Source organism: Mobula hypostoma, chromosome 5 (genome assembly GCF_963921235.1).
Source record: "Mobula hypostoma chromosome 5, sMobHyp1.1, whole genome shotgun sequence".
Taxonomy (NCBI): domain Eukaryota; kingdom Metazoa; phylum Chordata; class Chondrichthyes; order Myliobatiformes; family Myliobatidae; genus Mobula; species Mobula hypostoma.
In genome coordinates this window covers 190262011-190288603 of record NC_086101.1, presented here as the reverse complement: position 1 = coordinate 190288603, position 26593 = coordinate 190262011, and the positions used below count along the sequence as shown (strand labels likewise).

The following is a 26593-nucleotide window of genomic DNA, read 5'->3' as shown; positions in this document are numbered from 1 at the left end:
AGGTTGCCGAGAAAATCTGGTACTCAGAAGGAGACGATTCACCTTGCCGGCGTAATTACAAATCCAATCCCAACTGACGGGCCCAAGCTTCGTCCCAGTCTCGGCTGCTCCAGATCTAACGCCCCAGCTGTATCAAAATGTCAAGAAACCACAAAGATGCCGGGATTGATATGGTAGAAGGCACATTGGTCGCGAGAAACAGGTGCACCGACTGCAGGGAAGAGGGGAGTGTGTTCCCGACCCTGGTCCCGTGTGCGGGATCGGGAAACGTCTTGTCACGACGGATAGCGGTGTCTAACAGACACCCGCCCTCCCCACTCCCCAGGAACGCCAGACTAACTGGACCCCTTAAGCCTCGGGTCAAGACAGTGAGACGGAGAGCAGAACCCAAACGCCACGAATATTCAACGATTCATCGCTGCTTTTGATGTTAACCCTCCGCATGTATTGGGAGCTGCAGATTTTTTTTTCAGAGGGAGGGAAGTGGGGGGGGTGTTTAGGTGGGCGGGGTATTTATAACCCCATTCTTTAAAAAAAAATCACATTAAGCGCTTTGCCCGAATTGCAGTGGGCCACATCACCTTTAATGTGATTGACTGCTTTCAGGGAAAGCGAGAGAGAGATGTGATAGTATTTGCGATGGGGAGGGGTGCTGGGGGGGGGGGAGTTCTCTCTCCAGAAGCCCCGACCACCGATCACATGAGACAGATCTCACAGCCAACGGGGCGGCGAGGCCCCATAAACTGAATAAGAGGCGACAGTCCGCTCCCTATAAATAGGGCAGGAGCGCCAACGGAAGGACAGAACAGAACGGCTGCAGGGGGGAGAAGATATTACGGGGGTCTCTCTCTCTCTCTCTCCCCCCTCTCTCTCTCTCTCTCCCCCCATCTTTTTATCACTCATTAACCCCCATCAGCCGCCCTCATAGATTTACTTGACATTACTGTTCTTGTTTGAACCTGTCGCCGGGATTGTCCAATTTTATGCCGATTTCGCCTCCCGTCATGGTTTGCCAGACGAAGATCGTGGCCGACGAAGAGATGCCCGGTTCCAAGAACGACCCGATCGTCTCTTCCAGCCAGATGTGGCCTCCGCCGGCTCCACAGCCGCCTGCCGGCTCCTCCTCGCCCGCGGCGCCGCTCGAAGCTACCCCCGGCGAGCCGCGCCTGAAGCGGGGCGCCGTCTACATTCGGGAGTTTGAGCTCAGCGACCGAGACAACGTGCGCCGTATTTTCTTCGATGGTATCATGGAGAGGATTCCAAACACGGCCTTCAGAGGGTTAAAACAGCAGCCCAGGATTCTTCTGTTTTATCTATGTTTGACCGGTGAGCGAAATCTAATCTAAATTTACAGCCGTGGTCTACATTCGCCGGTCTAACGTCGCCCGCAGTTTAACGTTGTGTTTACCAGGGTTGTACATTATGTTGTAAGCGGGATTCACACAAAACATTGCGTGTCATTTGTGTAATAACTGGAACTGTGCCGTTTGAATTACTTTAATGATTATGTTTTTATTTTAGAGAAAAAAGACACTTTATGTGACGATCATTTTAATCTTTTAAAAGTTCTCGGTCAGAAATCATTTGAAAATGAGAAACAAAAAAGACGATCGCGAGCCGCATTGCGAATGTAAGTGGAGCCGGGCTTGGACGGGAGTTAGACTGACCGCATGGGGCTCCGCTGGTCCCGGCTGAACTGGGACTGGAACTGCACTGATCCAGTGAGGATCAGTTTGGACGGGGGTGATACTGACCCGGTAGGGTTCATATTGGACTGGAGTCATTCCGACCTAGTTCAGTTTGGTTTGGATGGGAGCTATACCAACCTAGTGGGGTGATGGTTTCAATGGGAGCTATACTGACCCACAGGGCTGATGGTTTGGATAGAAGCTTTACTGTGGGGGTGATGGTTTGGATGGGAGTTATACTGACCCAGTGGGGGTGATGGTTTGGATGGGAGTTATACTGACCCAGTGGGGGTGATGGTTTGGATGGGACTTATACTGTCCCAATGGGGGTGATGGTTTTGATGGGAGCTATACTATCCCAGGAGGGTTAAAGTTTTGATGGGAGCGAAACTGTCTCAGTGGGGGTGATGGTTTCAATGGGAGTTATACTGTCCCAGTGGGGGTGATGGTTTTGATGGGAGTGATACTGTCCCAGTGGGGGTGATGTTTTTGATGGGAGCTATATTATTCCAGGAGGGTGAAAGTTTTGATTGGAGTTATACTGTCCCAGTGGGGGTGATGGTTTCAATGGGAGTTATACTGTCCCAGTGGGGGTGATGGTTTGAATGGGAGTGATACTGTCCCAGTGGGGGTGATGTTTTTGATGGGAGCTATATTATTCCAGGAGGGTGAAAGTTTTGATGGGAGCGAAACTGTCCCAGTGGGTGATGGTTTGTATGGGAGTTAGACTGACTAAGTGGGGTGATGGTCTGCCTGTAGCTGTACTGTCCCAGTAGGGTGATAGTTGGGAGGGGGAGTTTTACTGATGCGATGGGACTCAGCTGGGATTACAGGACTGGAGCTGTAAAGGCCAGTGGGACTGAACAGGGGCTCACTGGAAGGGAGATACACCGGACCAGAGGGATTCTGATTTTCCCTGCCAGAATGGATCTTTACTGATCCATGTGGGCACAGGAGAAAACCATTGGATGGGTGGCCTCGTCCAGGTGGTATCAGCAACATTCATCGCCCACTGTAGGGACTGCATCCATCTCCTTCAACCCAGAGCTTCAATACAAAGCAGGAAGTCATTGTTACAGGAAACACATGGCAGCTCTATCAGAAATGTAACTCTTTCTCTTTAACATGGTACCCTAACACCTAAACTGACATCACCCCTATGGCACTCTCAATGTCACAGCCTTAGTAGGATTCCTACTCTACCTAAGTATCTCAAAGTTCAAAGTTCAATGCAAATTTGTATTCAAAGTACATATGCGTTACCATATAGAGTTTTCTTGTGGGCATTCACAGTAAATGCAAGAAGCACAATAGAGTCAATGAAAGACCACAGCCAACAAGACGGACAACAACCAATGTGCAAAACAAAATCTCGATTTCCCTCCCTCTGATACCTGGTGTATCGTAGCAGTTAGCGCAACGCTATTCCAGCTCAGGGCATCAGAGTTCAGAGTTCAATTCCGGCATCCTCTGTAAGAGATTTGTTCGTTTTTCCTGTATGCACGTGTGTTTCCTCTGGGTGTTCCAGCTTCCTCCTACAGTCCAAAGGCAAACCGCTTAGTTAATCGGTCATTGTAAATTGTCCTGTAATTGGGCTAGGGTCAAGTAGGTGGGTTGCTGGGCAGCACAGCTTGGTGGGCCAGAAAAACCTGTTCCATGCTGTATTTCCAAATAAAATAAAAATACCCTGAATATGTTTCCCTGAATACTGTATTCCTATCATATGGCTTTCTTATCTAAGTAACTTTAAAATGGCAGCCATGTGCACTTTACCCCTATCCAAGTGCTCTTAACCAAGTTATGGAGGGTATGGTCAGGCAAATACAAGCAGGCTTTTTCCACTGAGGTTGGTCGAGCCTAGAACTAGAGGTTATGGGTTAAGGGTGAAAGGTGAAATGTTTAAGGAGAACACAAGGGGGGAGCTTCTTCACTCAGGGGGTGGTGAGGATGTGGAATGAGCTGCCAGTGGAAGTGATGGATGTGGGTTCGATTTCAACATTGAAGAGAAATTTGGATAGGTACGTGGAAGGGAGAGGTATGGAAGGCCATGGTCCAAGTGCTGGTTGATGGGTTTAAGCAGATTAATAGTTCGGCACAGACTAGATGGGCCAAAGGGCCTGTTTCTGTGCTGTAGTGTAATATGACTCAATAAGAGCCTCTCAAAGGTTTCACTAACCCATACGCTGTTCCCTTGCCCAGGTTCTCATGACTTGGAACTAAGACCATACTCTCAATTTTGTTCTTTATCCCTAACCCAGATACCCTTGCCTTATCTCAGATATTTTACCCAGTGCCTTTATCTTGACCCAGATACCTTTCCTAACCCAAACCCTCCTGTCTTAACCCAGGCGTCTTACCTAGTACATTTATCGTAACCCAGGTACCTTTCCTCAACTCAATCCCCTCCCCTGAACTTTCACCCGGATCCCTTTACCGTGACACCATTGTCATGTCTTCATGTTTGGCTGGTCTGCTGTGTCAAGAATGTTCTATTTATTTGGCATTTCAGCATTGTGGTTATTTTTAATCATCTCTCGGCAATGTTCATCGTCCACTGCAGGGACCTACATCCCATGCATATAGAAATACAAAAGCAAAATGCTGCAGGTGCTGAAAATCTGAATGAAAAATGAAAATGCAGGTAACACTCGGCAGGTCAGGCAACATCTGTTGGGGGGAGAGACGGCCCATGTTTTAGGTGGAGAACCCTTCATCAGAATAATCACCAATTTATTTCATTGATCCCTAATTCTGTACCTGGGATTGTTGCCTGATTAGCCGGGCATTTTCAGCATTTTCTGTTTGATTTGCAACTGGAAAAAAATCCCATGGGAATACTACAAGGTTGACAGAATTCTATCAAAAAAGCGGAGGAATATTGTACTTGAATATACTCACAGTGGCCACTTTATTAGATACACCTGTAGACCTGCTCGTTAATATAAATATTTAATCAGCCAATCATGTGACAGCAACTCAATGCATTAAAGCATGCAGACATGGTCAAGAGTTCACCTGTTGTTGAGATCAAACATTAGAATGGTGAAGAAATGTGATCGAAGTGACCTCAGCCATGGAGTGTTTGTTGGTGCCAGACAGGGTGGTTCGAGTATCTCAGAAACTGTTGATCTCCTGGGATTTTCATGCACAAAAGTCTCTAGAGTTTACAGAGAATGGTGCAAAAAACCAAGAAACATCCAGTGAGGAACAGTTCTGTGAGCAAAAACACCTTGTTAATGAGAGGGGTCAGAGGAGAATGGCCAGACTGGTTCAAGTTGACAGGAAGGTGACAGTCACTCAAGTAACCACCTGGTACAACCGTGATGTGCAGAAGATCATCTCTGAATGCACAACACATCAAACCTTGAAGTGCATCGAACCACACCAGCAGAAGACCAGACCAGGTTCCTCTCCTGTCCCTAGTAAAGTGGCCACTGAGTGTATGACCCAATAGACAGGGAGTAGGAATATCCCATGGGAACATGTGGTGTCCGCTACATTCCTGCACAGTTGGAAGTTCCATCCAACGATTGTTGCTACTTCCATTTCAGACACTTACTAAAAACCATCATGTGTTGTGTCCGCATGTATGTGCATGTGTGCATGCACGCGTGTGTGTTATGTGAGGCTTTGTCCTGAGTGAGGAGCGCTATTAGGATGGTGCGCTTGTGAATTAGGCTGCCCAGCGGATCCTGTGTTAATAATTTGACAGAACTGTTGTTTAAACCATGTGGTCAGTTTTGGCAATAGAACAGGCTAATAAAATGCGATACTTACTATGTTGCGGACTCTTGTGGACGCCTCCTGCAGTTGAAACAAACGAGCCATGTAAGTATATAAATATATAGGCATTATTACCTAAACAATGCACGATAAATGTATTTATATATTTTTATATATAACTGTTTGTAACTCTCCTCTGGGGTTGTTCCGAAATAAACACTCCATTCTCTTTTCTGACAGGTATCGTTTATTTCTCTCCCTTATCTCCATAGTAATGTGCTTTTATCTGACCAAGTCCTTGCTGCTGACGTGCTGTGTGCCCATCTTACTGTTGGGCTCGAGATACCACTACAGTAGGAAAGTTATCGTCAGCTATCTTGAGTGCGCACTGCAAACCGACATGTCAGATATTGAGCAATATTACATGAAACCGGCAGGTAAGTTCCCAGTTTTCAGAAACACGGGGTTGGGTGCTGAGGAGGGACTATTTCTATGGAGTGCTTTTCTGGTGCCACTTTGGCCTTCCCCAACCTGCAAATGATAGGTTGCCTCGTGTGGTTCTGTAATAAACGAGGGGCAAGAGGTGTGTAGTTTTGAATGAACAGATTTTATTTTTTGTCTAGAGCTCCTCTCTCATGGAATCAATTTCCACTTTCTGTTCACTTTGTATAAAATCTACGCACATCTAATGACATTGGCATCAGCAGCCTTTTCCTTCACCTGGCCAATTCATTGGGTATATTTAAAGCAGAGCTTGATAGGTTCTTGGTTAGTCAGGGTGTCAAAGGTTATGGGGAGAAGGCAGAGAATGGGTGTTGAGAGGGGTAACCAATTAGCCATGATGGAATGGTGGAGCAGACTCGATGGGTCTGAAAGTCTTTCAGTTCAATTGTAAGTTGGTTTTCATTCAACCATGCACATGTGTACAGCTGAATGAAACAATAACCCTCGGTGACCAAGATGCAAAACATAGCACATGTATCACATACAGCACATATCAACACACTAAGCAACACACAAAAATGCTGGAGGAACTGAGCAGGTCGGGGAGCATCTATGAAAATCAATAAACAATCGATGTTTCGGGACGAGACCCTTCTCCAGGACTGCAAAGGAAAGGGGAAGATGCCAGAATAAAACGGTGGGGTAAGGGGAAGGAGGATAGCAGGAAGGTGATGGGTGAAGCCAGGTGGGTGGGGAAGGTAGAAGGCTAGAGAGCAAGGAATCTGACCGGGGAGGAGAGTGGACCATAGGAGAATGGGAAGAAGGAGGGGCGCCAGGGTGAGGTGACAGGCAGGTGAGGAGAAGAGGTAAAAGGCCAGAGTGGGGAATAGAAAACCAGGGAAGGGTGAAGGAAAAAGAAAAAAAAAGAGGAAAAAACATTTCCGGAAGGAGAATTCGATGTTCACGTCATCAGGTTTGCGACTACCCAGATGGAATATGAGGTGTTGATCCCCCAGTCTGAGAGTGACTTCATCATGGAAAAAGAGGAGAATATTAACAGATTAAAAAAAAGATCCTGTAGATGTACAAGCTGACATAAAACTCATATACAACATACAGTCAAATATATAACAGGTATATTACCTCATGCGGGCTGTGTAATGTTGCATTGTTGGTGATGGTTGACATCACTGACAACATAACACTACACAGCACACCTGGTGAAGATAAAGGCTACTGATGGAAATGATGCTGGAAGTGTGCAGGTGTGGAATTTGTGGTAAGGCAAGCGTTAATATAATATCCAGGCAAGGAGAGAGTGCGGACATCCAAGACAAGAAAGGTCTTGGAAGAGCTTAGCTTCTATATGCACGCTAGGGGTCTGAAGATGAGATCAATGATCCAAGGCACACATATCAACAAAGGGGCAATTGCTTTACTAACTTCAAAGTATCATCAGTTGACAGCTTGTAGTTTCTACTGACTTTTAACACCAGTATTGTGAATGGCGATTGATCTTGCAAATAAGGGATTCCAACGTAGACAGTTTACCAATATCATAACTGATAAGCTAATTCTGTATAAAAATAGCAGTTTCTTCCCTGGCTTCAGAACAGAGTGGTGACAGGGGTCATGCTGTTCTCCTTGTGCACAAGGAAAATAAAGTGTGGTTGAGTCATAAGAGTGCATACGTTCTGGGTTCTGTTATTTTATTATCAGTGGTGATATGGGCCCTCTACAATGTGAACATAAACTGCGATTTGCAATTTCTTTGTGCAGTATTTTTGGTACTGGTAACTTGGAACTCATTCCCCTTGACAGGAGGGTGTGGGAGGGGTACTAAAACTATCAGTCATGGGGTCAACAAGGGTCAAGGCTTCATGGAGGTGCATGAAGCGAATGGAGTTACGGGGGGACTTGCTTGAGAGTTTGCATGGTCTTTGTTTGCATAGTAATGTGCTTTTATCTGACCAAGTCCTTTGTGCTCACGTGCTGTGTGCCCAGGGCTTGAAATACCACTACAGTAGGAAAGTTATCGTCAGCTAACCCACAATCCTTTCCCATTGCGTTGGGCAGAACTTATCATCATTGAAACTACTGAATAGCTGGGAGAGGAATTAATCCCGGACCAATTCCCCTCAGTGTTGGGAGTCAATGAATGAGAAAATAAGAGTTCAGATGAAGTAGAAGGAAGAATCTTCATGCAGTCCTTTGAAATCTTTCTCTCTAGTTAACCATACTCTGGGCGGTCCAATTCTAGCCCATTCTCTTTGCTGTCCAATCCTCCTAATTCTTGATTTTCCTACAGACAATGACCTATGTCAAGCCTTCATTTGTTTACTGGCTCCATCTGCACAGCTCTCTGGGGTGAAAAGCTCCAGAGATCTGAGAGAAACAATTTAAGACCATAAGATACAGGAGATGAATTAGGCCATTTGGCCCATTGAGTCTGTTCCACCATTTCATCATGGTAATCAATTTTCCCTCAGCCCTAATCTCCTGTCTTCCCCCCATATCCCTTCATGCCCTGACCAATCAAGATTTTGTCAACCTCTGTCTTAAGTATACCCGATGACTTGGCCTCCACAGCCCACATGTGGCAATGAATTCCACAGATTCACCACTCACTGGCTAAAGAAATTCCTCCTCATCTCTATTCTAAAAGGATGCCTCTCTATACTGAGGCTATGCCCTCTGGTCTTGGACTCCTTCACCATCCTCTCCACATCCCCTGTATCAAAGCCTTTCAACTTTCAAGAGGTTTCATTGAGGTCACCGCTCATTCTTCTGAATTCCAGTGAGTAGAGGCACAGGGGCCAGCAAATGCTCCTCATATGACAAACTTGTCAATCCTGGAATAATTTTTATGATACCAGATCCATCCCCCCCTCCATACTCAGGAACCATCTCTCTGCATCTCCACCCCTCAGAATCTCATGCTTCAGTGAGATCACCTGTCAGTCTCCCGGACAACAATGAGCATTGGTCTGATCTACCTCATCTTTCCTCATAAGCCAACCCTGAACTCAACCTAGTCAGCCACCTTCCAATTCAAGTGATAGGTCCTTCAGTAAGAAGACTAAAAGAGTAGACAGGGCTCCAGCTGTGGGTGACAATACCTGAACATCTGTACAAGACTTTGCTGTTGTAACACCCTGCAATAACTGCCAAAATTCCCGTTGGCTTCCTAACCACATCTTGTATTTGCTCACGATTTTAAACACAAGAGATTCTGCAGTTGCTGGAAACCTGGAGCAACACACACACAAAATGCTGGAGGAACTCAGCAGGTCAGGCAGCATCTGTGGAGAGGAATAGACAGTCGTCGTTTCTTTCTTATTTAGAAATAGAGCAGAGAATAAACCCTACTGGCCCAACAAACTGCACTGCCCAGCAACCCACCTATTTAACCCAAGCTAATCATGGGACAATTTACAATGGCCAATTAACCTACTAATTGGAACGTCTTTGGACTGGGAGGAAACCGGGGAACCCGAGGAAACACACAGTCGCGGGGAAATGTCTTATCTCCTTCCAGAGAGCGCTAGAGATGATCTCCAATCTCGGTCACCTCAAGCTGTAACGACACCACACCAACCATGTTTCTGACACAGTCCCTTCATCAAGACTGGAAAGGAAAGAGGGTGGAAGCCAGAGTAAAGAGGTGAGGAGAGGGGAAGGAGTACAAGTGAGACCAGGGGAGAGGAAAGGTAAGAAGGTGGGGGTGGGGGGAGGAAATGAACTGCAAAGCTGGGAGGGGATTGGTGAAAAAGATAAAGGGCTGAAGAAGAAGGAATCTGACAAGAGAGAGTGCTATCAGAGAGTGTTCCTCGAGCAGTGTGTGTGTGTTTTCTGCTATCTTTCTGTGTTTCTTGGACGAGACAGCTAGTTGTCTGAACATTCACTGGTGTTTCACATCAGAATAATTGTTTCATATTCCACCGCGCTACCCCCAATCCTCAGCATTTTCCGATCGGCCTTGGTTCGCACACTGATTTAACCTGTTCGTTCAGCAGTCTTTTGCAGAATCCCTGAGTGGTCCTCACGTTGAGCAATGGGTGGGAATGTTGGAGGGGAGGAAGCATATTTGAGTTTTATCTTTCAAGTCCTGTTAATATTTAATGAGCCAACAATCCGTCCTACTTACCAGAACAAAGCTCCCTGCTCCTTTCACTATGATAACATTAGCAATATTTTATGAAGAGCTTGCTCTATGCTGTTGATATTAATTCATTTCAAACTTCCTCACAATAATAATTGGACAACTATATTCTTTAATCTCATTAAGGAACAATTAAACTTTTAACTTGGAAGAAAATTATAAATAGTCCTTTGTTAAGTTAACCGGGGTACTGTATTTTACAAATATTGTCTGTCAGATTAATTCTGTCGTACCTGTGAAGACCATGGATTTAGTGATTATGAATTTAACAGTTTGGTTTTGTGGTAAGACCAGAAGACATGGGAACAGAATTAGGCCATTCAGTCCATCTATCTGCTCCACCATTCCATCATGGTTAATTTATTATTCTTCTCTACCCTATTCTCCTGCCTCTCCCCATAACCTTTGATGCCCTAAATAATCAAGGAAAGGGTACAGAATACCCCTGTGGCCATTCCCCTCAGTAAGTATATGGCTTTGGGTACTATTGGGGGGATGACCTGCCGGGGGAAGCTGCAGGAACTGGGTCTCTGGCACTGTGTCTGGAGCAGACAGGAGATACTGTCCACCTGGTTGGACTATGTGGGGGGCAAAATTTTATAGCCAGACTTTGGTGGACAAAATTCCAGCACTATTCAGGCCTCTCTTTTGCCCATTTGGCTCATGGTAACTCTGCATAGGGGAGCTGACAAATCATTTTAATGAAGCAAATCAAGCAACTGCAGTACAATACATTGTTGTTTTCTCTGGAATTACCAGATGATTTGAATCAAGTGACTTCAGATGTTAATAGCCTTGCTGTAGGTGCTGGCTGTAATAATCACACTTGTTTCGTGCCGCGCTGTCCCAGTGACGCTTGGTAATTAACACCTGTCTCGAAAGGCAGAGCATCTCCTGACTTGTTGCGAAGACAGCAATCAATCTGTGCTGTGATATTTTCAGAAGAAAATATTTTAAAGAAAGGGCAGGTGAAAACTTGGCTGATAGAATTTCTTAACACTGTCTGGGCATCGTGTTTGCAGGCTAGATGTACAAGCCTGGCCAGATGTGCTGTGTAGTGCGAGGTTGTCAATGGTGGTAATTTTATTGAGGCCAGAAGTGTGTAGGTTCAAGATTCAAGATTGTTTAAGGTCATTTCCAGTACACAAGTGTAAAGGGGAACAAAGTAATCATTACTCCAGATCCGATGCAGCACAAAAAACATAATAAATATAAATATATAAGACAGCTTATATACAATATTGTGCAAAAGTCTCAGGCACTTATATTTAACTAGGGCGCCTAACACAGTTCTACAGTAATTTTATGTTTTGCTCTGTACTGCTGCCACAAAAGAAGAGATGCTTTTCATGACACGTGTGAGTGATGATAAACCTGATTCTGATATGGGTCTCTGTTCTGGACTGAGAGTGGGAAGGGGGCAGGGAGAGGGGAATCATGGTTGGGAAAAGGGGAAGGGAGGGAGGAGCGAATGGGAAGAGCCAGAGGGACATTCTGTAATGATCAGTAAACCAATTGTTTGGAATCAAGTGACCTTGCCTGGTGTCTCAGGGTTGGGTGTGTCTGCTCCTGAAATGCTACGTGCCCCTGGCACTCCCCTGCCACCTATTCCCCCCCTTGGCACTCCACCCTCACCATTCCCAACCTCCTTTACTCCCGCCATATTTACAAACTCTCTCTCTGCTCCACGCTGACGAATTCAGCACTGTGGGAAAGTAGCACTCTGGCTATTTATATGTGACTAACACTTCTACACAGTATTGTACACAGATTGATTGCATGTCCATAAAGTGATGCTAGGCACAGGAGTGTACATAAGATGACTGACAGGAATTGATAAAGCAGTGATGGGGGCGTGGAGGGGTGGGTTAGTGGGTGGAGGTGGTGATCAGCCTTGGGGGGAAGTAACCGCTTTTGAGTCTGGTGGTCCTGACATGAATGCCATGTATCCTCTTCCCTGACGGGACAAACAGTCCATGAGCAGCGTGGGTGACGTGCTTCCTGATCCGGCACCTCCCTGTATGTACGTCCTTCATGGTGGGTAGGCTGGTGCCAGTGATGCATCGGGCGGTTTTGACTAATCGTTGTAGAACCTTCCCGTTCACTGTAGTGGATTTTCCATACCAAAAACGTTAGACCATAAGGCCATAAGATATCAGAGCAGAATTAGGCCATCTGGCCATCAAGTCTGCCCCGCCATTCAATCATGGCTGATCTTTTCTTTCCCCTCCTCAGCCTCACTGCCTGGCCTTCTCCCTGTAACCTTTGATGCCATGTCCAATCCAGAACCTATCAAGCTCTGCCTTAAATACTCCCAACGACCTGACCTCCACAGCTGCCTGCGGTAACAAATTCCACAGATTCACCACCTTTTAACTAAAGAAATTTCTCCGCATCTGTTTTAAATGGATGCCTCCTCATCCTGAGTCTGTGCCCTCTTGTCCTAGACTCCCCCACCAGGAGAAACATCCTTTCCACATCTACTCTGTCTAGGCCTTTCAACATTCAAAAGGTTTCAATGAAATCCCGCCCCCCAATCCTTCTGAATTCCAGTGAGTACAGGCCCAGAACCATCAAATGTCCCTCGTATGATAACCCTTTAATGACCAGAATCATCCCTGTGAACCTCCTCTGAAACCTCTCCAATGCCAGCAGATTTTTTATTGGATAAGGAGCCCAAAACAGTTCACAATGCCTCAAGGTGAGGCTTCACCAGTGCCTTATAAAGCCTCAGCATCACATCCCTGCTCTTGTGTTCTAGACCTCTTGAAATGAATGCTAACATGACATTTGCCTTCCTCACCGCTGACTCAACCTGCAAGTTTACCTTTAGGGTGTTCTGCACAAGGACTCCCAAGTCCCTTTGCATCTCAGATTTTTGGATTTTCTCCCCATTATAAAATAGTTTGCACATTTATTTCTTCTAACAAAGTGCATGACCATGCATTTTCCAACATTGTATTTCATAAGCCACTTTCTTGCCCAATCTCCTTATCTGTTTAAGTCCTTCTGCAGCTTTCCTGTTTCCTCAATACTACCTGCCCCACCACCAATCTTCGTATCATCTACAAATCTGGCAACAAAGCCATCTATTCCATCATCAAAATCATTGATATTCAGCATAAAGAGAAGCCGTCCCAACTCTGACCTCTGCCGAATGTCACTAGTCACTGGCAGCCAACCAGAAGAAGATCCTTTTATTCCCACTCGCTGCCTCCTACCAATCAGACAATGCTCTAACCATTCTAGTAACTTTCCTGTAATACCATGGGCTCTTAACTTGGTAAGCAGCCTCATGTGTGACCCCTTGTCAAAGGCCTTCTGAAAGTCAAAAAATACAACATCTACTGCATCCCCTTTATCTATTCCACTTGTAATCACTTCAAAGAACTCCAAAAGGTTCATCAGGCAAGATTTTCTCTTAAGGCAACCATGCTGACTTTGTCCTATCTTGTCCAGTGTCACCAAGTACTCCATAACCTCATCTTTAACAATTGACTCCAACATCTTCCCAACCACTGAGGTCAGGCTAACTGATCTTAATTTCCTTTCTGCCACCTCCCTCCTTTCTTAAAGAGTGGAGGGACATTCGCAATTTTCCAGTCCTCCAGAATTGTGCCAGAGTCCAAAGATTCTTCAAAGATCATTACTAATGCCTCCACAATCTCTACTGCTGTCTCTTTCAGAACCCTTGGGTGGAGTTCATCTGGTCTGGGAGACATATGTACCTTTAGGTCTTTCAGCTTTTTGAGCACCTTCTCCCTTGTAATAGTAACTGCACCCACTTCTCTTCCCTCACGCCCTTCAACATCTGGCACACACTAATGTCTTCCACAGTGAAGACTGCTGCAAAATTCTAGTTTAGTTCATCTGCTATCTCCTTGGCCCCCATTATTATTTCTCCAGCCTCATTTCTAGCCATCCTATATCCACTCTCGACACTTGAAACAGCTTTTTCTATCTACCTTGATATTGTTTGCTAGCTTGCTTTTTATATTTCATCTTTTCCCTCCTAATATTTCTTTCAGTTGCTCTCTAGGTTTTTAAAAGCTTCCCATTCCTCTGTCTTCCCACTGATTTTTGCTTTGTTGTTTGTTTTTACATTAGCTTTGGCTTCCCTTGTCAGTCATGGTTGTACTATTTTACTATTTGTGTATTTCTTTGTATTTGTATTTCCCCCTTACATTTGTTTTTGAAATACATCTATCCTACAGCTTCCTCATTCTTCCCAGAAACTCATGCCATTGCTGCATTACTGTCATCCCTGCCAGCATCTCCTTCCAAACAACAGGAATTCTGCAGATGCTGGAAATTCAAGCAACACACATCAAAGTTGCTGGTGAACGCAGCAGGCCAGGCAGCATCTGTAGGAAGAGGTGCAGTTGACGTTTCAGGCCAAGACCCTTCGTCAGGACTAACTGAAGGAAGAGTGAGACCCCCAGTTTACCTCGGAAGCGAATGAACACCTCTTCCTTCAGTTAGTCCTGACGAAGGGTCTCGGCCTGAAACGTCGACTGCACCTCTTCCTACAGATGCTGCCTGGCCTGCTGCGTTCACCAGCAACTTTGATGTGTGTTGCTAGCATCTCCTTCCAATTTACTTTGGCCAACTCCTCTCTCACACCACTGTAATTTCCCTTACTCCACTGAAATACTGCTACATCAGACTTTACTTTCTCCCTATCAGATTTCAAGTTGAACTCAATCTTATTGTGATCAGTTACCTAAGGGTTCCTGAGGTAACTCCCTAATCGCATCCAGTTCATTACAAAGAAGGTTCACCAGATTGATTCCTGGGATGGCGGGACTTTCATATGAAGAAAGACTGGATGAACTAGGCTTGTACTCGTTGGAATTTAGAAGATTGAGGGGGGATCTGATTGAAACGTATAAAATCCTAAAGGGATTGGACAGGCTAGATGCAGGAAGATTGTTCCCGATGTTGGGGAAGTCCAGAACGAGGGGTCACAGTTTGAGGATAAGGGGGAAGCCTTTTAGGACTGAGATTAGGAAAAACTTCTTCACACAGAGAGTGGTGAATCTGTGGAATTCTCTGCCACAGGAAACAGTTGAGGCCAGTTCATTGGCTATATTTAAGAGGGAGTTAGATATGGCCCTTGTGGCTACGGGGATCAGGGGGTATGGAGGGAAGGCTGGTGCAGGGTTCTGAGTTGGATGATCAGCCATGATCATAATAAATGGCGGTGCAGGCTCGAAGGGCCAAATGGCCTACTCCTGCACCTATTTTCTATGTTTCTATGTTTCTATAACACCAAATCCAGTATAGCTGATCCTAGTAGGCTCAATGAAAAACTACTCTAAAAACCCACCTCGTAGGCATTCAACAAATTAACTCTCTTGGGATCCATTAACAACCTGATTTTCCCAATGTACCTGCATGTTGAAATCTCCCATGACAATCATAACATTTCCCTTTTGACACACCTTTTCTATTTTCTGTTGTGATCTGTGGCCCACATCCCAGCTACTATTTGGAGGTCTGTCTATAAGTGCCATCAGGGTCTTGTTACCTTTGCAGTTTCTTAACTCAACCCACCAGGATTCAGCATCTTTCTAACGCCATTCTTTACCAGCAGAGCCACACCAGCCCCTCTGCCTACCTTCCTCTGATACAATGTGTAAACTTGGACATTCAGCTCCCAACTCCAGCCATCCTTCAGCCATGATTCAGTGATGGCCACAGCATCATACCTGACAATCTGTAACAGTGCAACAAGATCATCCACCTCAATTCTTATACTTTGTGCATTTAGATATAACATTTTGAGTACTGTATTTGCTCTGTACTGTGCATTTGGAGAACTTTGTGAATATTGACATGCATAGCCCAGCTGTCTTCAGGGTCTTCAGAAAGTAGAGGCTTTGGTGAGCTTTCCTGATTGAGTAGAATTTGCTTGAGAAGGTGTTATACAATGTGAACAGAAAGTGAATTTGTGATGGTACCAGCATCCTAGGACCGACACACGAGTGTCGCCATACAGAAGGCACAACTGCTCCTCTACTTGCTTACAAGTTCTCATAAATTCAGCATGTCACCTAAAACTTTGACATAGCTGCACAGTGGAGAGTTTACATCGCAGCCTGGTATGAGGAAGCGGTGGCTACAGCCCAGATCATCACACGCAAGGGCCTCCCCACCGTAGAGAAGCAATGCCACAAGAAAGCAGCATCTTTCAGTCAAGGACCCCAGTCATCCAAGCCATGCTGCCTTATTGCTGTTTGCATCAGGCAGGAGGTACAGGAGCCTGAGGTCCCACATGCCCAGGTTCAGGAACAGTTGTTACCCTTCAACCTTAGGCTCCTGACCTAGTGTGGATAACTTCATTCACCGTAATGCTGACCTGATTCTAAAATCTACAGACTCACTTTCAGGGACTCTACAGTTTACCTTCTCAGTATTATTCTACTTTTTTGCACAATTTGTCTTCCTTTGTACATCGATGGTTTGTCAGGCTTTGTGTGCAGTTTTTTGTAAACTCTATTGTTCTGTTTTTTATTTCCCTGTATCATGGTGCGGTTAAATCTAGTGCTCTGGATATAAATAGTGCAGTAATGTTCATGGGCTCATTATCCTTTCAGAAACCTGATGGTGCAAGGGAAGAGGGTGTTCCTAAGATATTCAGTGTGTGTCTTTACGCTTAGTGTCAAGAAGAGGGCATGTCCTGGATGGCGAGGGCCCTTAATAATGGATGTCATTTTCCTGAGGCACTGCCTCCCGAAGATATCCTCAATATTAGGGAGGCTACTACCCATGATGGAGCTGGCTGCATTTACAACCCTCTGCAGTGTTTTGCAATCCTGTGCAACCGGTCAGAATGTTCTTCACAGTACATCCATAGAAATTTGCTGGAGTCTTTGGTGACATACCAAGTTCAAAGTTCAAAGTAAATTTATTATCGAAGTACCATATACAACCCTGAGATTCACTTTCTTGCAAGCCTATGCAATAAATTCATAATAGAACAATAACCATAACAGAATTAATGAAAGACCGCATCAAATAGGCATTCAGCCACTGTGCAAAAGATAACAAATTGTGCAAATACAAAAAGAAAGAAATAATAATAATAAATAAGTAAGTAAAATAAAGGCATCTGTTAGTCTTGCGAGACCATGGATCTGCGCCTGGAAAGTCTTCACTCTCCAGGGCGCAGGCCTGGGCAAGGTTGTATGGAAGACCAGCAGCTGCCCATGCTGCAAGTCTCCCCTCTCCACGACACCAATGTTGTCCAAGGGAAGGGCATTAGGACCCATACAGCTTGGCACCGGTGTCGTCGCAGAGCAATGTGTGATTAAGTGCCTTGCTCAAGGACACAACACGTTGCCTCAGCTGAGGCTCAAACTCACAACCTTCAGGTCACTAGTCCAATGCCTTAACCACTTGGCCACGTGCCCACACCTCAATAAATAAGTAAGCAATAAGTATCAAGAACATGAGATGAAAGTGATTGAAAGTGAGTCCTTAGGTTTTGGGAGCATTTCAATAATGGGGCAAGTAAAATTATCTCTACTGATTCAAGAGCCTGATGGTTGAGGGGTAGCAACTGTTCTTGAGCCTCGTGGTGTGAGTCCTGAGGCCCCTGTACATTCTTCCTGATGGCAGCAGCGAGAAGAGACTGTGATCTGAGTGGTGGGGATCCCTGATGATGGATGCTGCTTTCCTGCGAAGATGCTCCGCATAATGTCCTCAGTAGTTTTACCTGGGATGGACTAGGCTATATCCATTACCTTCTGTAGGATTTTCTATTCAAGGGCATTGGTGTTTCCATACCAGGCAGTGATGCAGCCAGTCAATATACTCTCCACCACACACCTATAGAAGTTTGTCAAAGTTTTGGATGTCATGCTGAAACTTCACAAACTCCAAAGGAAGTACTGTCGGCCCTCCTTATCTGCGGTTTCACCAACCGCGGATCAGGAAAACCCGGAAGTTCTCCCTCCAACACTCGTTGTTTGAGCATGTACAGACTTTTTTTCTTGTAATTATTCCCTAAACAATACAGTACAATGACTATTTGCATAGCATTTACATTGTATTAGGTATTATAAGTAATCTAGAGATGATTTAAAGTACAGACAGTCCCCGGGTTACGAACAAGTTCCGTTCCTGAGTCAGTCTTTAAGTCGGATTTGTACGCAAGTCTGAACAGGTACATCCGGTATTATTTAGCGTCAGTTAGTCAAACGTTTGTCTTAGTATGTAGTGTATATTTTACCTTTCTATGCATATAAAACACTTAAGAAATGTATGTATTTCAACAATTAAACCACTGTGTTGCTTAGTAATAATTGTAGCTTTCATCGGGGCAGGGCCTTTTGCATGCTCCATTATTCTCACTTCATCCTTTAAAATTGTTCTGCTCGTTGACCGACTGTAGCCTAACGCTTTTCCAGTGACCGATGGCATTTCACCTCTTTCCGATCGCTTTATTATTTCCACTTTATTTTCAATCGTGATCGTTTTCCGTTAACGGAACAGAAACACTGCGGATTCAGCAGCAGCCGCGGGTGGCGGGTCCTGAGCTCCCCCGAGTCCTAAAGTCCACCCGCACTGAGCCAGGTTAAATAAGGGACTTGAGCATCCGCGGGGGGTCCCGGAACCAGTCGCCCGCAGATAAGGAGGGCCGCCTGTAGAAGCACTGCCATGCTTTCTTTGTAATTGCACTTGTGTGCTGGGCTCAGGGCAAGTCATCCAAAGTGATAGTATTGAAGCTGTGCTTAGCCACACAGTCATAAGTATAAAGCGAATAGATCAGGGGGCACCTGTGCCAATGGAGATTGTGGAAGAGATGTTGCCAATCTGAACTAACTGGGGTTCACAAGTAAGCAAATCGAGGGTCCATTGCATAAGGAGGTATTGAGGCCAAGTTTGGGAAATCTCCCCAAACTCCGATTGAACTAGAGCCACTGTTGTGCCTTCTTCATGATTGTACCAATATGTTGGGCCCAGGATAGATCTTCAGAGATGTTGATGCCCAGGAACTTGAAACTGGCCCCCCTCAATGAGGATTAGTGTGTTCCCTTGACTTCCACTCCCTGAAGTTCACACTCAGTTCCTTCGTCTCACTGAGACTGAGTACGAGATTGTTGTTGGAACCACTCTCAACCAGCCAGTTTATCTCACTCCTCATCACCTTCTGAGATTCTGCCAACTGCAGTGGCTTCAGTGCCAAATTTTATAGATGGCATTTTAATTGTGCCAAGTCACGCAGTCATGAGGGTAGAGGGAGTAGAGCAGTGGGCTAAGCACACATCCTTGAGGTGTGCCAGTGTTGATTGTCAGTGAGGGGGAGATGTTATTTCTGACTGTGGTCTCTCGACAAGGTTGTCAAGCATACAGTTTCAGAGGAAGGTACAGACACCCAGATTTGGAAGCTTGTTGATTAAATTTTATAACATTATAAGGAGCACAGGTGTGTTAGATGGCCACAGTCTTTTTCACAGACAGTCAAATCTTGAACTAGAGACACTGAAATGCTCCCACACACGTTGCCTTTGTTGCCACGTAGCTGGGGTTTCCTTTATATAACGTTAATAATGCAGATGATACTAAGATAGATGGAGTTGTGGATAATGAAGTAGGTTTTCAAAGCTTGCAGAAAGATTTAGGCCAGTTAGAAGAGTGGACTGAAAGGTGGCAGATGGACTTTAATGCAGAAAAATGTGAGGTGCTACATTTTGGTAGGACTAATCAAAATGGGGCATACATAATAAATAGTAGGGCATTGAAGAATGCAGTAGAACAGAGGGATTTAGGAATAATGGTGCATAGTTCCCTGAAGGTGGAATCTCATGTGGATAGGGTGGTGAAGAAAGCTTTTGGTATGCTGGCCTTTATAAATCAGAGCATTGAGTATAGGAGTTGGGATGTAATGTTTAAATTGTATAAGGCATTGGTGAGGCCAAATTTGGAGTATTGTGTACAGTTCTGGTCACCGAATTATAGGAAAGATGTCAATAAAATTGAGAGAGTACAGAGGAGATTTACTAAAATGTGGCCTGGGTTTCATCGCCTAAGTTACAGAGAAAGGTTGAACAAGTTAGGTCTTCGTTATTTGGAGTGTAGAAGGTTGAGGGGGGACCTGATAGAGGTATTTAAAATTATGAGGGGGATTGATAGAGTTGATGTGGATAGGCTTTTTCCATTGAGAGTGGGGGAGATTCAAACAAGAGGACATGAGTTGAGAGCTAAAGGGCAAAAGTTTAGGGGTAACATGAGGGGGAACTTCTTTACTCAGAGAGTGGTAGCTGTGTGGAACGAGCTTCCAGCAGAAGTGGTTGAGGCAGGTTCGATGTTGTCATTTAAAGTTAAATTGGATAGCTAGATGGACAGGAAAGGAATGGAGTGTTATGGGCTGAGTGCAGGTCGGTGGGACTAGGTGAGAGTGAGTTCGGCACGGACTAGAAGGGCCGAGGTGGCCTGTTTCCATGCTGTAATTGTTATATGGTTATATGGTTAATATAATTTTGAAATCTACATTAATATAATTGTGAAATCCCTTGTAATTAATTATGTGCTAATGAATATAATCCATAAATTTTCTAAATAATAAATGTATCACATCCTTTCCTTTGTGACATTTTAGAGCTATGTATTTACATTGTCAGTATTTCAAGTTATGACAATGTTACAAATTGTAACAATAAACACAGAATGGAAACCAGTAGCTCATTGTTAATAACTACCAGCCATAGTACATTAGTAGTGGTCATCGTATGCATATTCCAAAAATAAACATTTAAAGTCTCTCAAAGCAATGGTTGGTCTACACAACTGTACAAAAATTAGAGGGAATGTTGACTAGTCAAGTAGTTTATTGTCATGTAACTATGTACATGTATATAACTATATAATGTATATAGAAACAAGACAACATTTCTCTGAACCAGGGTGTAAAGCACAGTACATAACACATGATGACTTATATGAAGGTAAGGAGAAAACCTACAGATGAATCACACATAAATAATAAACTAAAGTGCATTAATATTGAATATTGTAAGGTACAGGATAGATTAACCAGTGACACTTCAAATACAACACAGCAGGGAGTTCAGAAGCCTAATGGCCTGGGGGAAGAATCTGTTTCTCATCCTGACCGTTCTTGTTTTTATGCATCAAAGTCTCCTGCTCGATGGTAGAAAGTCAAAGAGGATGCTGCACGGATGGGTGGGATCCTTAATAATACCAAGTGCCCTGTATATACAGCTCTCCTGATAAATGTCCGGATGGATGGTAGGGAGACCCCTATGATCCTCTCAGCTGTTCTCACAGTCCTTCGTAGGGACTTCTGGTCTGATGCTTGACTGCTCCTGTATCAGATGGAGATGCAACTTGTCAGGATGCTCTCAGTGGTGCTCCTGTAACATACAGTTAGGATGGGGAGGGGGGCAAGAGGGCATAGGTTTAAAGTGAGAGGGAGAAAATTTAAAGGAGATATGAGGAGGTAGGTTTTGCAAACAGAGGGTGGTACTTATCTGGAATAAGCTGCCAGAGAAAGTAGTGGTGACGGGTGCAATTGCAATATTTAAAAGATATTTGGACAGGTACATCACAGGCAAAGCCCTCCCCACTAGTCAGTACATTTGCAGGGAGCACTGCCAAAAGAAAGCAGCATCCATCATCTCAGCACTGCCCCCCGGCACCCCCCCCCCATGCAAGCCATCTTCTCTCGCTACTACCATTGGGCAGAAGATGCAGAATACCTGGGTCCCACACCACCAGGTTCAGGAACAGTTATTACCCTACAACTTTCAGGCTCGTGAACTGGTGCGGATAACCTCACTCACTATTCTGAACTGATCCTATGACCTGTAGACTCACTTTCATGGTCTCTTTACAACTCGTGTGCCCAATTTGTGTTTTAATTTGCATGATTTGTCTCCTTTTGTTTCTCTGTGTTTGTTTATGTATGGTTTTTCATAGAATCTATTTCTTTATTTTTCATGTAAATGTCTGCAAGTATCTCAAGGCATCAGATGGTAATATATACATTCTTTGATAAGAAAATTACTTTTGACCTTCGACATGGATAGGAAAAGTGTAGAGGGACGTTTGCCTAACCTGGGCACAAACATAAGAGATTCTGTAGATGCTGGAAATCCAGAGTAGCACACGCAAAATGCTGGAGGAACTCGGCAGGTCAGGCAGCATCTGTGAAAGCAATAAAGAGTCAATGTTTCGGGCTGAGACCCTTCATCAGGCCTGAAATGTCGACCGTTTACTCCTTTCCATAGGTTCCTCCTGAGATGGTTGGTATGGGCGAGGTAGTGGTAAAACAGCCCAATCTCTGTGCTGAATCATTTTATCAGTCCTTACTTCTGTATAACCATATAACAATATAACAACTACAGCACGGAAACAGGCCATCTCGGCCCTTCTACACCGTGCCGAACTCTTACTCTCACCTAGTCCCACCGACCTGCAGTCAGCCCATAACCCTCCATTCCTTTCCTGTCCATATATCTATCCAATTTAACTTTAAATGACAACATCATATCTGCCTCAACCACTTCTGCTGACAGCTCATTCCATACAGCTACCACTCTCTGAGTAAAGAAGCTCCCCGTCATTTTACTCCTAAACTTTTGCCCTTTAACTTTCAACTCATGTCCTCTTGTTTGAATCTCCCCCACTCTCAATGGAAAAAGCCTATCCAAGTCAACTCTATCTATCCCCCTCATAATTTTAAACACCTCTATCAAGTCCCCCCTCAACCTTCTACACTCCAAAGAATGAAGACCTAACTTGTTCAACCTTTCTCTGTAACTTAGGAGATGAAACTCAGGCAACATTTTAGTAAATCTCCTCTGTACTCTCTCAATTTTATTGACATCTTTCCTATAATTCGGTGACCAGAACTGTACACAATTATAATTTCGTGACCAGAACTGTACACAATCTTGGGCATGTACTATATCTGATAAGTTTCAAAGGGCGAACATGTACACAGCAGGCAGAATGGCCTTCTTCTGGGCTGTGTGGTTTTGTAATTGAACCACAATAGCCTGCTTTGCCCAACCCTTTCCTGACCTGCACTGTTACCCATTCCCGGGATACAGTCGGCCATTGCTGTGCTGAAACTTCTGGGAATGTTGCAAAACATAAACTGTGGAGAATTCAAGTTTTGGAAATCCAGTTTTCACTGAACGAAGTATTTCCTAACAGCGCATTTGCAAGCATATCCAGTGGCCCTGGAAGGGGCTGAGCTCTAAGATGTACAGGTCGCTGGCCGCAGACCTTCACTATCCAAGTGGCCTTACCTGCAGAGAGCTTGGAACCAGACACAAGACAAGGGGAGATTGCCAGGAGAGCACACCAGTTGGCACGATGCTATTAAAACTTGGGTATCAGAATTCAGAATGCTCGTACGTTTTCACCATGTGCACGTGGGTCTCCACCGGGTGCTCCAGTTTCCTCTCTCAGTCCAAAGTTAGTGGATTAATTGGTCATTGTAAATTGTCAGTGATTTGGCTAGGGGTTAAATTGGGGTTTGTTGGGCAGCACGGCTCAAAGGGCCAGAAGAACCTGTTCCAAGTTGTATCTCAACAAACAAGTAAATGACTAAATACTTTGAAAGCACTTGCAGTGATAAGGAGCAAACCCCGATTGTGGGCAGAGCCGCTGCTTCGCAGCTCCAGGGACCCAAGTTCAATTCTGACCTCAGGAGCTGTCAGCATGGAGTTTGCATGTTCTGCCTATGACTAGGAGGTTTTCCTCGCCTGCTCCAACACCCTCCCTAGTACCAAATGGCATGCTGGTAGGTGGCAGGGTGCAGAAGAGAGGATGAGATGCAGGAAAATAGGAGGGGTGATAAGGATTATAAACATAAGAGCTTCTGCAGAAGCTGAACTTTTAGAGCAACACACACAAAATGCTGGAGGAACTCAGCAGGTCAGGCAGCATCTTTGGCAGGGAATTAACATCTGATGTTTTGGACTAGCAACCCGATGAAGGCTGAAAGTTTGACTTTTTCAATTCCTCTGCACTGATGCCTCCTGGCCTGCTGAGTTCCTCCAGCATTTTGTGTATGTTGTGGGGGATAGCATTGAAGGCAAAGCTGTGATGGAAGTGATGGGCTGAATGGCCTCCTCTATCACCAGCAAATAATCTGTAATATAGTCACTGTTGCAGTAGAACTCCCACAAAGCAGCATTAAATGCTACCTGGCCTGGTAGTGCAGCAGTCAGCATAATGCTACGCAGCAACAGCGATCCGGGTTCACCTCCTGCCGCAGTTTGTGTGTTCTCCCTGTGACCGTGTCGGTTTCCTCCGGGTGATCCGGTTTCCTCCCATATTTGAGACATACGGGTTAGTAAGCTTTTGGTATTCTTTGTAGGCGCCGGAATCATGGCAAGTTTTGGGGGCTACCCCCCTGTACAACTCAGACTGCATTGGTCGTTGGGGTAAAGGACGCATTTCACTGTATGTTTTGATGTACGTGTGACAAATAAAGCTAATCTTTCACTCTTTAACCATCGTCTGACTGTTCAAAGATGGGGGACAAGAAGTTAAAATTGCCATCAAAAGATTAACTCCGGGTGTTGTTATTATCCAGAATTCACTGCCTGTGGGGCTGGTACTGAAGATACATTATGAATGTAATAACTAATCTTTAAATGTGTCAAATATCTGTATAGCAATGTGAGCAGATATGTATATTTAATGATCAGTTCAGAGTGAATGTTGTCTTGGTGCCTATGGAGAACTCCTTGATCTTCTGTGAATAATGGCAGAGAGTCTTTTACCTGCCCCTGTTCGATTATCAGGTCTTCAGTTTCATGTCTCATGTGAACAATGCTGCATCCTACAAAGCTGCTACCATGTCTTCAGAGATGGTCCATCCTTAACAGTTACTGATCATCAGAACTGTCCCTGTGAATCTTACTGGTCTGCACTGGCCTGACGCATCTCCTTTAAGCTTTCCCCCTCTCACCTTAAAGCTGCGTCCTCTAGTATTGGCAACACACATCAAAGTTGCTGGTGAACGCAGCAACTTTGATGTGTGTTGCTTGAATTTCCAGCATCTGCAGAATTCCTGTTATTTGCCCTCTAGTACTGGGCTTTTCTGCCCTCTGGGCAAGATTCTATCTGTGCCCTTAACTATGTTCAACTTGCTGAAAGGTGCCCTTACATCCGTCCGAAAGTTGTTGGTCTGCCAGCACGACAAGATGTCTATGGAGGAATGTTGCTGACTGGCACATTCCAGGCCGCAGGAGGACATAGAACATAGAACATAGAATACTACAGCACAGTACAGGCCCTTCAGCCCACAATGTTGTGCCAACCCTCAAACCCTGCCTCCCATATAAGCCCCCACCTTAGATTCCTCCATATACCTGTCTAGTAGTCTCTTAAATTTCACTAGTGTATCTGCCTCCACCACTGACTCAGGCAGTGCATTCCACGCACCAACCACTCTCTGAGTGAAAAAACCTTCCTCTAATATCCCCCTTGAACTTCCCACCCCTTACCTTAAAGCCATGTCCTCTTGTATTGAGCAGTGGTGCCCTGGGGAAGAGGCGCTGGCTATCCACTCTATCTATTCCTCTTATTATCTTGTACACCTTTATCATGTCTCCTCTCATCCTCCTTCTCTCCAAAGAGTAAAGCCCTAGCTCCCTTAATCTCTGATCATAATGCATACTTTCTAAACCAGGCAGCATCCTGGTAAATCTCCTCTGTACCCTTTCCAATGCTTCCACATCCTTCCTATAGTGAGGTGACCAGAACTGGACACAATACTCCAAGTGTGGCCTAACCGGAGTTTTATAGAGCTGCATCATTACATTGCGACTCTTAAACTCTATCCCTCGACTTATGAAAGCTAACACCCCTTAAGCTTTCTTAACTACCCTATCCACCTGTGAGGCAACTTTCAGGGATCTGTGGACATGTACCCCGAGATCCCTCTGCTCCTCCACACTACCAAGTATCCTGCCATTTACTTTGTACTCTGCTTTGGAGTTTGTCCTTCCAAAGTGTACCACCTCACACTTCTCCGGGTTGAATTCCATCTGCCACTTCTCAGCCCACTTCTGCATCCTATCAATGTCTCTCTGCAATCTTTGACAATCCTCTACACTATCTACAACACCACCAACCTTTGTGTCATCTGAAAACTTGCCAACCCACCCTTCTACCCCCACATCCAGGTCGTTAATAAAAATCACGAAAAGTAGAGGTCCCAGAACAGATCCTTGTGGGACACCACTAGTCACAATCCTCCAATCTGAATGTACTCCCTCCACCACCACCCTCTGCCTTCTGCAGGCAAGCCAATTCTGAATCCACCTGGCCAAACTTCCCTGGATCCCATGCCTTCTAACTTTCTGAATAAGCCTACCATGTGGAACCTTGTCAAATGCCTTTCTAAAATCCATATAGATCACATCCACTGCACTACCCTCATCTATATGCCTGGTCACCTCCTCAAAGAACTCTATCAGGCTTGTTAGACACGATCTGCCCTTCACAAAGCCATGCTGACTGTCCCTGATCAGACCATGATTCTCTAAATGCCTATAGATCCTATCTCTAAGAATCTTTTCTATGT

The 26593-nt window shown here is 44.9% G+C and overlaps 1 protein-coding gene across 3 annotated transcripts in view; it reads left to right on the top strand.

Moving 5' to 3' along the window:
* Positions 1-700: 700 nt before the first annotated feature.
* nat8l (N-acetyltransferase 8-like) overlaps positions 701-26593 on the top strand; it is a 61681-nt gene continuing 35788 nt past the window's right edge. The window contains exons 1-3 of one of the 3 annotated variants that reach the window (XM_063049582.1): positions 701-1326; positions 1522-1630; positions 5652-5848. In XM_063049582.1, the coding sequence (XP_062905652.1) occupies positions 984-1326; positions 1522-1630; positions 5652-5848 (649 nt within the window). In that variant the 5' untranslated portion in view covers positions 701-983. The remainder of the gene's footprint in view (positions 1327-1521; positions 1631-5651; positions 5849-26593) is intronic. The other 2 variants (XM_063049583.1, XM_063049584.1) reach the window with 2 other exon arrangements.